Source organism: Monodon monoceros, unplaced genomic scaffold (genome assembly GCF_005190385.1).
Source record: "Monodon monoceros isolate NGI ecotype Baffin Bay Population unplaced genomic scaffold, NGI_Narwhal_1 Super_Scaffold_4, whole genome shotgun sequence".
Taxonomy (NCBI): domain Eukaryota; kingdom Metazoa; phylum Chordata; class Mammalia; order Artiodactyla; family Monodontidae; genus Monodon; species Monodon monoceros.
Window position 1 is genome coordinate 68,951,977 of NW_021703781.1, and position 12,496 is coordinate 68,964,472.

At 48.1% G+C, this 12,496-nt stretch overlaps 1 protein-coding gene across 2 annotated transcripts in view; it reads left to right on the forward strand.

The window, feature by feature from the left end:
• The window catches only part of SLC18A2 (solute carrier family 18 member A2), a 38,427-nt gene that overhangs the window by 18,261 nt on the left and 7,670 nt on the right, over positions 1 to 12,496 (forward strand). For both annotated transcript variants that reach the window (XM_029245300.1, XM_029245301.1), the window contains exons 10-14: positions 6,923 to 7,001; positions 7,169 to 7,220; positions 8,483 to 8,546; positions 10,278 to 10,397; positions 10,538 to 10,671. In XM_029245300.1, the coding sequence (XP_029101133.1) occupies positions 6,923 to 7,001; positions 7,169 to 7,220; positions 8,483 to 8,546; positions 10,278 to 10,397; positions 10,538 to 10,671 (449 nt within the window). The remainder of the gene's footprint in view (positions 1 to 6,922; positions 7,002 to 7,168; positions 7,221 to 8,482; positions 8,547 to 10,277; positions 10,398 to 10,537; positions 10,672 to 12,496) is intronic.

Below are 12,496 nucleotides of genomic sequence, written 5' to 3' on the forward strand. Positions count from 1 at the left end.
CCCCCTCCCCGTGTCCTCAAGTCCATGCTGTAGTAGGTCTGTGTCTTTATTCCCGTCCTAGCCCTAGGCTCTTCATGACATTTGTTTTTCTTAGATTCCATATATATGTGTTAGCATATGGTATTTTTTTTTCTCCTTCTGACTGACTTCACTCTGTATGATAGACTCCAGGTCCATCCACCTCACTATAAATAACTCAGTTTTGTTTCTTTTTATGGCTGAGTAATATTCCATTGTATATATGTGCCACATTTTCTTTATCCATTCATCTGTTGATGGGCACTTAGGTTGCTTCCATGTCCTGGCTATTGTAAACAGAGCTGCAATGAACATTTTGGTACATGACTTTTTTTGTGTGTGTGTGTGGTACGTGGGCCTCTCACTGTCGTGGCCTCTCCCGTTGCGGAGCACAGGCTCTGGACGTGCAGGCTCAGCGGCCATGGCTCACAGGCCCAGCCGCTCCACGGCATGTGGGATCTTCCCGGACCGGGGCATGAACCCGTGTCCCCTGCATTGGCAGGCGGACTCTCAACCACTGTGCCACCAGGGAAGCCCACATGACTCTTTTTGAATTATGGTTTTCTCAGGGTATATGCCCAGTAGTGGGATTGCTGGGTCATATGGTAATTCTATTTGTAGTTTTTTTTGTTTGTTTTTTTTTTTGTGGTACGCGGGCCTCTCACTGTGGTGGCCTCTCCCGTTGTGGAGCACAGGCTCCGGACGCGCAGGCTCAGCGGCCATGGCTCACGGGCCCAGCCGCTCCGCGGCATGTGGGATCCTCCTGGACCGGGGCACGAACCTGCGTCCCCTGCATCGGCAGGCGAACTCTCAACCACTGCGCCATCAGGGAAGCCCCTATTTGTAGTTTTTTAAGGAACCTCCATACTGTTCTCCATAGTGGCTGTATCAATTTACATTCCCACTAACAGTGCAAAAGTGTACCCTTTTCTCCACACCCTCTCCAGCATTTATTGTTTCTAGATTTTTTGATGATGGCCATTCTGACTGGTGTGAGATGATATCTCATTGTAGTTTTGATTTGCATTTCTCTAATGATTAATGATGTTGAGCATTCTTTCATGTGTTTGTTGGCAATCTGTATGGGGTCTCATTTTGATTTAGTTTTACAAATTCTTTGTGAGTGAAATTGAGCACCTTTTCATATGTTTATTATCCATATCTATTCCGTTTACTGTGAACTTCTTATTAATATTCTTTACCCATTTTTTCTATTGAGTTTTGTCCTTTTTTAAAAATTGATTTTAAGTGTTCCTTGTATGTTATTAATCCTTTATCAGATGTTTTGCAAATATTGCCCTTTGTTGTGTGTCTTTTGACTTTATAGGTGGGATTTTATTTTATTTTATTTTAAATTTTTAAAATTTCTTACCACTCGGAACATTTAAAATGCTCTGAGTCAGATTTAGCAAGCTTCCCCTTTACGTCATTGTCATTTCAAGTCAGGCTCAGGAAGGCCTTTCCTATGCCAAGATTATTTTTTTCACTATGTTTTCCTCCAGTAAATTTGTGATTTATTTTTTACATTAAACTCTTGGATTTACATGGAATTCATTTTGCTATAAGGTGTGTGATAGGGATCTGGTGTTACTGTTTTCTTTATGGCTGGCCAGCCCCACAGCCAGGAACCCGAGGAGTCCATCTGGTATTTCCCACGTCTGTCATGCTGGAAATGACCGCGTGTTCTTGGGTCTGCTTCTGGATCTCTCTCTCGTGTTCCGCTTGTCTGCTTGTATTCCCGCGTCAATAGCCTCCTATTTAATTAGCTTGAGAATACTGCTTAGTACATGGAAGGCTCGTCCCCGCACACACACATTTCTTTAAGAATGTATCAGCTGTCCTTCCTAGAGGTTTATTTTCTTTTCATAGTTCTTTCACCTTACACACTGACATCTTCAGATGGAGACTCTCGGTTCTGAATAAGCCCACTTGTTAGCGCCTCCAGCCTTCCTCAGGTGAACTTGCATCCCTTTGCGGAAGCGTCCAGGCAGATGCTGCCTCCTGGTTTGGGCTGGTCCCCGATCTTCCGGCCTCACTCCAATTGGCCTGGCCTGAGCACTAGTCCCTTTGGGTTCTGCATTGAATTTCTGTGTTCGTTCATTAAACCCAAAAATCCTTCATTAAAAAGCCCCAAATGGTTGGAGGTCGGGCCAGATGTGGAAGGACTGCTAAAGGGTGTGAGGTTTCTTTTTGGGGGTGATGAAAGCGTTCTGGAGTTAAATCATGGTGATGGTTGCACAGCCCTGTGAATATACTAAAACCCAGTGAACTGTGCACTTTCAAACGGTGAACTGCATGGTTTGTGGGTTATGCCACAAAACCAAACCAAACCAGGCCCCCAGCAACGAATCATTCAGTGAAGCAGGAAGGATTCTGGGAGGTAAACTAAGGCTAGTTCTTAGCAGGAATTTCGCTCTGAACTTCCTGGCCATGGAGGGAGCAGAGGAAACCCAAAGGCTCTCAAAGGTTCTAAGGAGAGCTCACCACTTTGCAGGAGGGGTGGACTTTTTCTGTCCTCGAGTTAGCGAATAGCAGCTTTGCAAAAGATGAGGAGACATTCTTCGTGTCTCGGTGCTGGTACCGGCGGATGACACCACGGGAGCTGTTTTTCTAGGGCTCTTTCCCTCTGTGCCTGTGCTGATCGGCGCCTTCAGGTCTCCTCAGGAGGCTCCCTGTGTCGGTGGCGCGTGGCTGTGAGTGGAGCTCCCATGTTGGCTTTGCACGTGCTCCTGGGCAGAGACGCTTTCCTGGTGTTTCTGTTTTCTCCACTTAACTGACTTATCACCCTAATTGAACACGTCCTGGCCACGTGCAGGGCTTTCCAGCTGCTTTGCCCTATTCTTCTCCAGACACAGCCCGAGGCTTTCTGTAGAAAGTCTTTCACGTCAGTCAGGGACCCAGGCCATCCGGGTTAGACAGCAGGCCGCAGGCTGCCTAGATTTCATCAGGAGGTCCTCTTGTGGGGCTTATCACCCCGGCCAGATGTTCCCCTGACCCTGTACCTTTCCACCAGTGAGATGGCTCCTTCCTCATCTCAGAGCTAGACTTGGGTTTCCTCAAGAGAATCAGATTTCTGTTCCCGTTTGCAGTGTCATCTCCAGTGAGGGGAAGCTCTCCTCTTAGGTGGGCCTTGCCACCTCGCGGCCCCCTCTCCTGAGCGCCTCAGGCCCCTCCGAGCCTGGGTGAGAAGGCCCCTGGGTGGGCCTGTCCCCGAGGCGAGGACCCAGCTCTAGGAGGTGGCACAGGACTTCCCCGGAGGCCCGGGCAGCTCAGCCCCTCCCTGTGTGAGCTCTCTCCAGCCCAGTGTGGAAACGGAAGCCGTTCTACCTTTTGCTTCTCTGATTGTTTCTGGAGAAAGACTGTAAGATTTGAAGTAAAGCAAGACAGTCTTATGAGCTGCGTAGGGGACGCATGATTGTTCTTGTTGAACGCGGTGTTTTGGGCCATCATTTTGGGGGAGGTAAAGACGCAGCCATCCCTCCTCCAGAGGGCTCCCTTGCAAGCCCATCCCTCAAACTCCTTGTGCTGCCACTTGGGCGTGGCCCTGGGTTTGGGTTGGTGGAGAGAGAATCATCATGGCATCTCTTTACCTCAAGTCCTGGGTCAGATGACCTCTCCCTGACACCCTGAGGCTTAGGGAATCAAAAAGTTCATGTTCATGGTGAGGGCTGTGACCCCAAAAGGGAAGCATAGGCTCTGAGGGGCAGGCCCCAGACAAGGGTGGAAACAGACTTTTTCTTCTGGTTCTTTAACGAGGTGTGGTGGTGCAGTGTGGGATGGAGGGAAGGACACTGGCCTGCTGGTAGGGGACCACACTGCTCCCAGCCAGCTGTGACCCCAGGCATGTCCCGTGCCAGCCTAGCTGGGTGGCAAAGACAAGATGATGGCCAACCTCCTGTGGTTCTGGGATGTGATGACTTCAACCTCCCGAGCCTCCCTCTGGAGAGTCCAGATGGGACCGCTGCCCCATTCTGGTTCCTAGCTGAGTCCTTGGGGACGACAGGGATGGGTCACCCGGAGCTCGGAAGAAGCCCAAGGCCTCATTCTCACGGTCACTTTGGGGCTGCGTGTCCAGGATCAGCTCTCTGTGGACTTTGTGATGGTCCAGGCCTCTCCCTTGTGTGCAGGTCAAGCCTGTGGTCAAAGCCAGACTTTCCATAAAAGCACCAGGGGCAGGTGGGTGGTCGCTCTTGGTTAAACGTTCTTGTATGAGCAGAGGCGAGTGAGCAGGCACCGGCACCCCAGGGGAAGAGAAGGGGTCGCGCGTGGCCCAGCCCCAGTCAACACTTCTCATGCGGCTGGGGAAAGGCCTAGAGAGAAGTCTTGTTGTGTTTGCCGGTGATACAAATTTGGGAAGGATAAAGATGTCCAATTAGTCGCAGATTCAAAAAAATCTCCACAGGCACAAATGAAGGCCTGAAAGGAACCTGGGGGGATCCTCTGGTGAGAGTGTGAAGCCCTGCCGAAGGCTGGAAAGCACCCCAGGAAGGCGAGGTCGGGGCCTTGGAGGAAGCGCAGGTCTCTGCGCGGCAAGCCCGGTGAGCGCATGCGCCGCTGGGGCTCCACAGACTCTCGCTGTGCGGCTGCGCCAGAGGGGCGCGGCCGAGGGGCCAGACCTCAGAAGAGGCTTGTAGGATTCCTTCAGCCCTTCTTTTTTTCCTCAGATGCTAGTGGTCCTGTGCTGTGTGCCCATCGTGGGCTGGGGCAGTTCTGGGAACCAGGTTTCAAGGTAGAGAATAACGTGAACTTGCGCAGAGGGGGCCGCAGTAGGCGCCCTGCTGCTGGGGAACAACCCAGGGGCTGAGGCCGTGTTTCCTCGAGAAAGCTGAGTGGCGAGAGGGATGCCTCTCACTCTTCCCACGCGCCGGCGGGGGCTAGGGGAGGGGTGGAGCCAGCTTCTGGCTCTGGGATGTGAACCAGGGCCGGCAGGTGGAGGCTGGGGGGCTTCGGGCTTGGTGTTAGGATGCTGCCCTGGGGTAGGAGGCGCCCCTGAAGCGCCGTCTGGAAGAGTAGTGGGCTCCCGGCCCCAGGTTTCCCGGCAGAGCTAGATGGCCCCCTCCTGGGACCCCGTTCCTCCCCGAGGCACACTGAGGTTTCTTTGAGTTCCGAGAGGCAGGTTCTGTGGATTGTGTGAGGTGGTGGAGGTCCTGGCGAGGCAGACGATGCTGAGGCCGTGTCAGGACAGGAAAAGGGAACTTGGAACCTGAGGCCCAAAGCGTGCCTGGCCCCGTCCGCAGCTTGAAAGTCAAGAAAGGAGGACTCTGGGCCCCCGACCACACCCTGCCTGTTGCCCCATGGAGTAAGCCCATGCTGGACCAACGGGGGTGCCTTCAAGGGACGGCCTTGAATACTTCCAGCTCTGTGAAGCGAACGTCCTCACGCAGGGTCTTTCCTCTAAATGGTCAGCGTGTTCTGGGCGCCTCCTGCGTGCCACCGTGGAGTTGGGCTGCCGGGAGACAGATGAAGTGGTCCCTGCCCGCGGGAGCTTACCGCAGTTTGGGGAAGGTCCGCAGGCTGGGGTGGATGGTGAGTGGGGGCTGTGTGGAGTGACAGGGCACAGGGTCAGGCTGGGAGGGCTGGTGCCACAGCCCTTCTTGCGCACGTTGCCACGTGACCTTCAAAGCCTGCCCGTGAGGTGTGTGCAGTAGGAGCTGTCACCGTCTCTTGGGCTCTGAGGGGTTCAAGTGACCCACTTAATTAAGCCTTGGGTGGTAAGTTTCCAGCTGAAATGAACACCTTGTTTCATGCCTCCTAATCCCATGCTTTGGGCTTGAGAATCGGGAAGTGGGTGTTTGCTGTCTGAGAGTACAGCTGACCCTTGAACAACTCGGGGGTTAGAGGCGCAGACCCTCTGCGCGGATGAAAATCCGCTGTAATTTATAGTCGGCCCTCCGTGTCTGTGTTTCCTCTGTAGCTGCTGTTCCACATCTGTGGATTCAACCAACCATGGAGCGTGTAATACTGTAGTATTTACTATTGAAAAAAAATCTGCGTACAAATGAACCTGTGCAGTTCAAACTCATGTTGTTCAAGGGTCAACTGTATCTGCTGTCCGTGGAAAATAACATACGCTGGCTTCCGAGTCACATGCGTGAGCTCAGCACCCCACTCGCTTCAGAAAGATGTAGCTTGTCTGGGGCTTCCCCTGAGCCGGTCTGCATCCCTGCTTTGAAGTTTTGGCTTCAGAGATGGTTTTCATGCTTCACTCTGGGAGTCAGGAGTCACCAGCAAGCCATTCTGGCCACAAAAGATGACCACGTAGACATTTACTTATTTATTTTTCTGGCATGGAAAGATGTTCATGAAGGTTATTGAGAAAAGCAGGATGTAGGACCATAGGTATAATCCCAGATTTTTTTGAAAAACAAAAAACCTAAATCCTGTGTACACACATTTATTTATGTATGTAAAACTTACAAGGGAAAACTGTGGTGATTATATGAGTGTGAAGGGGTGTGGGACAATTTTAATGTTTTTTTGCCCTCATCTTAATGTTCCTCGATTCTGTCAACGCCCATGTCTTTCTCCTGCCGTACAAATCATGAAGGGGGTGTGGGGAACACAAGCAGATGCCGTCACTGCTCACTGCCCATGCCGGGAGCTGTCGGCGTCACCCCCGGGTAGAGTGCGCCAGCAGGCAGAGGTGGAGGCAAGATGAAGCTGATGATAGAGGGAGGAATCTCATTTCTGGAGCGTCTCGGCAGCTTTGGGCGGCCGGATAAGCCGCGTGGGGCCCAGACGGGTTCTGGCAGCCGCCGGATATTAGCTGCTTGGGTGCAGGCCCCAGGGTTTCATTTCATCAGCTCTAATCTCTAATCACCAGCATGGTGTCTCACAATGATTAGTTTTTCTCACATGTGACTGATATCAGTACCGATAAGGTGTCCTTTTCATACATTTGCAGGCGTTGCTTTCTTACCAGCTAGTATTTCTTATCTCATTGGAACCAATATTTTCGGGATCCTTGCGCACAAGATGGGGAGGTAAGATGAAATGAGACAACACTCACTCTGTTATAATAAAGTAGTTCTTTAAAAAAAATTCCAAGTGTTTCTGCCTTCACGATTACAACTTATTGTTTTGATTTCCATTGAAAACTTGGATGGGGGCGGAAATCATGTATTGATGGTGCTTTTTTGTTTTTTGACAGGTGGCTTTGTGCTCTTCTAGGAATGATAATTGTTGGATTCAGCATTTTATGTGTGAGTGAAAGATGACATTTGGCAAATGGAAATAATCTGTGAATGAAACTTTTGCTTTGGGCAAGAATCACCAAGAAATATTTTATAGCAGTTTGAAGTTTGTTGACTGAGTTTTATTACATCTTCCATTTTCTTCTCATCATTTTTTGTTGTTGTTGTTTGTGGTACGCGGGCCTCTCACTGTTGTGGCCTCTCCCGTTGCGGAGCACAGGCTCCGGACGCGCAGGCTCAGCGGCCATGGCTCACGGGCCCAGCCGCTCCGCGGCATGTGGGATCTTCCCGGACTGGGGCACGAACCCGTGTCCCCTGCATTGGCAGGCGGACTCTCAACCACTGCGCCACCAGGGAAGCCCTCTCATCATTTTTTATCATCTTAAAAATTTTGGACAAGACTCTCCAAAGGGTTTATTTTTACTTCATGTTGGTTGGAAATTATTTAGAATGTTTTATTACATAGTTTTTATTTCACTTTGTAGCCCGCTCCCCAACATCTTAAACATCGCTGTGTCTTAAACACTTTAGGGCAGCTAGCCAGAAACAATAGCAAGATGTTTTTCTAGAATAAAACATCTTCTACTAAAGGCCAGTATCTATCCCAAATGAGACCTTATGGTTCTTTTCAAAAATGGTGTATGGACGAGGCTGAACTTTCACACATGGCAGTGAACTAGCTTTTCGTGGTGGTCACAAAACCCATTTCAACTCCAACTGTTAAAGATTTGGAGGGTCTGCTTCTGCCCAAACCTCATCCTGCTTCTCCTCCTACTTGCTCCAGGAGGGAACACGCATAACAGGCCAAAGAAATCATATCTTTAAGACTTTCCAAGATGATTTAGAGTTGGATAGCATGTTATTTTATTTATTTATTTTTTAATAAATTTATTTAATTTTATTTATTTTTGGCTGTGTTTGATCTTCGTTGCTGCGTGTGGGCTTTCTCTAGTTGTGGAGAGTGGGGGCTACTCTTTGTTGCAGTGCTCAGGCATCTCATTGCAGTGGCTTCTCTTGTGATGGAGCACGGACTCTAGGCGCGTGGGCTTCAGTAGTTGTGGCATGTGGGCTCAGTAGTTGTGGCTTGCGGGCTCTAGAGCGCAGGCTCAGTACTTGTGGCGCACGGGCTTAGTTGTTCCGCAGCATGTGGGATGTTCCCGGAGTAGGACTCGAACCCCTGTCTCCTGCATTGGCAGGCGGATTCTTAACCACTGTGCCACCAGGGAAGCCCCAGCATGTTATTTTAGCGTAACATTTATTTTCTTTTACAGATTCCTCTTGCAAAAAACATTTATGGACTCATAGCTCCCAACTTTGGAGTTGGTTTTGCAATTGGTAAGTCACACGAGTATTTTACCTAAATTTAAAACTTTGTTTTCCCATTACTAAGACAGAGTTCCTCTTACTTGGGCAGACTATAGCTACTCAATCTAAAATATCTAGAAGTTTGACAGGAGGCTGTGGGCAGCTTATCTCATGTACGGCTTGTAGATCGTCCATAGAAAGGTACTGGCTTCCATGTACTAGTCATTTATTTCCTGAAAACCGGTCATATAAAAGCCTGCTATTTACAGAAGCAAAGCGACACTCCACTGCTGAGCTTGGGCAAACAGGAGAGCTGCTTCCTCAGAATCCATTTGTTTGGGCTCATATCTTTGCACAGACCTTCTCATATGAGGCTGGGGGACAAAGAGACTTCACGTGTATTTTTTGTATAAGGTTTGGTACAGAAAAGGTAGACTGATGTATTGAGGACCAGCTGTACTGCAGGAATTTTCACAGGCAAAGGGGTTGAGTCTTTGCAGTAATGTGAGGAACAGTAAGTAATACATTAGGGAAAAACCTTGTTAATATTTTAGATAAATAGCATATGCTTTTTGTTTCTCATTTATAATATACACATTGATCATGATAAAAGTAAAGGTAAATCTGTCACAGGGTAAAGGCAGGAGTTGACTCTTTGGTACAGTAGAAAGGGTGGAGCCTTTGTGGACCCCTTAGACCAGGTTAGGTTCTCCTAGCTTGTATGTATGCGTATACATAACCTCTCCCAGTGCCTTTATAGCCTCAATCACAGTCGTAATTTATTTTCCAACTCTTTGTTCCTTTTGTTCTCTCCTGTGTCCCAGCAACTTGCACATGTTAGGTGATCAGCAAATACTAGCTGAATGAAAGAAATGTCCCTTACCCTCCTGCCCCTGGTGGGTGTTCGGGTAAGGGGTCTGTCATTTGAACGCCCTGCTGGGCATGTTCACAGCCCTCACCTCATTCAGCCAGTCATTATCATCTCCATTTTATCGATGGGGAGACTGATGTTCAGAGAGAGAAGGCATGATAGTGCTCACCCAGACAGGGATTTGGGGCCAGAACTCTGAATATATGTGTGTTTTCTTTATGCTTCCTGTCCCCGACTATTCAAGAGACCAGAGATTCTAATACAGGTCTTGGAGGTGGTGGTGGCGGTTTTGGTTTTTTTAGGCAACTAAATGAGCAAAACTCTTTCGATTTTTAATTTCCTGGGTAGGGCAGGATGATCCCTCAGACTCCTTCCTGTTCTGGTTCCTTGTGATTCTCCCTAATACTTTCCAACTTTAACTCTCATAATCTAAGTGTGAGGCCACAGTGTGGATGGGGAGGGAGCTGAGTGAGGCATGTAGGTTTGCTCACTCTTTGAGGGCAAAGGACGAGTGGACCAGAAAATAAGTGAATCAGGAAAACACCCACAGGAAGCAGGCTTGGGGTCCACACAGCCAGTAACCAGCATCCCTCTGGATCTGAAGAACGGCAGGTGAGTCACCAGAGGACTGGGCGCTGTCCACCAGACAGCGGAGGGCAAGGTGAGGCAAGGTGGAGAACAGCAGATGGTGGTTTGGGTTCCAGTCTCAGCCTCAAGCGCCTTCAGTCTGTCTTCAGCCAAAGGTATGTTGCAGGGAGTTTGCCTCAAGACTTGCAGGTAGCAGTGAGAGATCTTGGCAGGGTCGTGAATTTAGGACACAGTCCCTGACATTCAGCTCATTATTGGTTTCCATCAGTTTTCTATAGACTGTGTTCCCTGACTGTCCACAGGCATGGTGGATTCGTCAATGATGCCCATCATGGGCTACCTGGTTGACCTGCGGCACGTGTCCGTCTATGGGAGCGTGTATGCCATTGCCGATGTAGCATTTTGTATGGGATATGCTATAGGTAAGGACATTGGCTTTCAAAACAACCTTTTTTCTCAGTGCATGATTGATAATGCCTACTGAAAATTATTTAAACCTTTGCATCTTTCTGCCTACAAGACATTTAGAGAGAGCTTTATCTAATTCTCTGTTTCCTGAAAGGTCCTTCCGCTGGTGGGGCTATCGCAAAGTCAATTGGATTTCCATGGCTCATGACAATTATTGGAATAATTGATATTCTTTTTGCTCCTCTCTGCTTTTTTCTCCGAAGTCCACCTGCCAAGGAAGAAAAAATGGTAAGCAAATTTTAGGATGCAATGAAGTATTTCTGGATAATTTTAGCATGGTCTCCTGGATAGTGTCTTATGGCTTAGTTCTAAAATATATTTCTGCTCCTTTTGAACAGAACTCCCCAAATGTAAATGGTAAGAGTTCCTTTTTAGTTTATACCACATAGGGCAGCTACTTGTTTTACTGTAGCAAGCATTATGTTTATATATTTTGAAGAATGAAACTATTTTTGTACATAGATTAGCAGTCAATATAGCTCTTTTCATCAACCAAATATAAACAGGGATTGTTCAATTTAATTTTCTAAGGTTCTTGAAAGTCTTGAAGATAACTTTTTTGCCTCTTGTGCTTCTGAGATCAGCCATTTTTGGTACTGTTTGCTTTTCTCCGAACCCTTACAGCTTTCAGCAATAGTGTCTTAGTCCTTACTGCGTAAGATTCAGGAGATGGTTTTCATGTAGGTAACAGACGCTTATGGAAAAATATTGTTTATGCACCTTTGGGCGCATGTTAGCACGTATGTATAACGTTTAAGTTCATAATTTCATGACCAGAATCGTAGCTATAGGCAAGATGTAGTATTGAGTGTTAAGTGTTCCTTTTCTGAATAAATTCAAACTTATTGATTCTAAATTTGAATCTTGAAATGCATGGGTCATTTGACCCTTTCTGATAAGCGTTCAGACCTGGTTTGGTGCTGCTGATGATTTTTTTAAAACATCAAATGGTGATATACACTCGTCTAGTTGAAAGATGAGGGCCTTAGGTTAAAGGTGAGTGAGAGAAACAAGGCTGGGGGAGATGGTATTTGGCGTTTAGGAATGGGTGTGAGGTTCCCTTGCTGCTGTTCTCTAGAGAGTACGTCAGAAGTTCTCTCTGATGTTTGACCTGAAATGGGTTTTAAGGCTTTGGCATTTCTTGACTGCCCTTTTACGTGATTATCCCTAAAGAGTGGATTTAAAGAGAGACACAGACCCTGAAGTTAGGTTGTGTGCAGTCTTTGTTTTGGGCACTTTCTGTATTTATTAATATGTGCAGTATATTTAAAAAATATGTCCAGCACTGAGCACTGGTCTTGTGCCCTTTACTCGATAGAATTTAAGTAGGTGATTTTGAATTACTCTCGAGCCATTTGACTCTTCCTCTCTGCCTATGCTTGCCAGCTCCGAACAGCCACAGCCATAGCATTATGTCGTATCTCTCTCGGGGCACTTCCTGTTTTCCAGCCTGGTTGTCTAAGTATCCTGTCTACCTTTGTTTGTCCGACCCCAACTCAGTACCTTGGCCTCAATCAGGGTCAGAAAATTCTCTGTGCAACCACAGAAAACAACGCTTGTCCTGTTGCCACTGTATCAATCTGATTAAGGCCGAATGAAGATTACTCCCAACCCTATTTGACGAAAAAAAAAAAAATCACCTACAAATGCTCCTGTCATCCAAGAGACTGTTTAAGACTCGGGAGACAGTGCAGGGCCAGCACGGGCAGCCCTGGAGCCGAGCTGTCTGTCCCATGGGAAGACATAGCCTCAACCTCAGAGTGGTTGTGAGGATTAAATGAAAGAATACCAGTGGAGTGCGACCCCAGAGTCTGCACACAGTAAATGCTCAATAAATTGTCACGCGTTCCCATCTCACTCCACTCTCCTTTCTTGCTCTCACCTAACCCTGACTTACTCTGTCAGCCCAGCAGTACCCCAGTTTCCTCCCTCTCTTCCCTCTCTGAGATGAGAGCCTCCTTTTACTGTCAGAGCCCAGGGCTGCCCAGTGGGCTTCCCTTGCCGAGCAGCAGACGTTAGTGGCTGTTGTGTTATCTGTTCGTCGGCAGCAGTG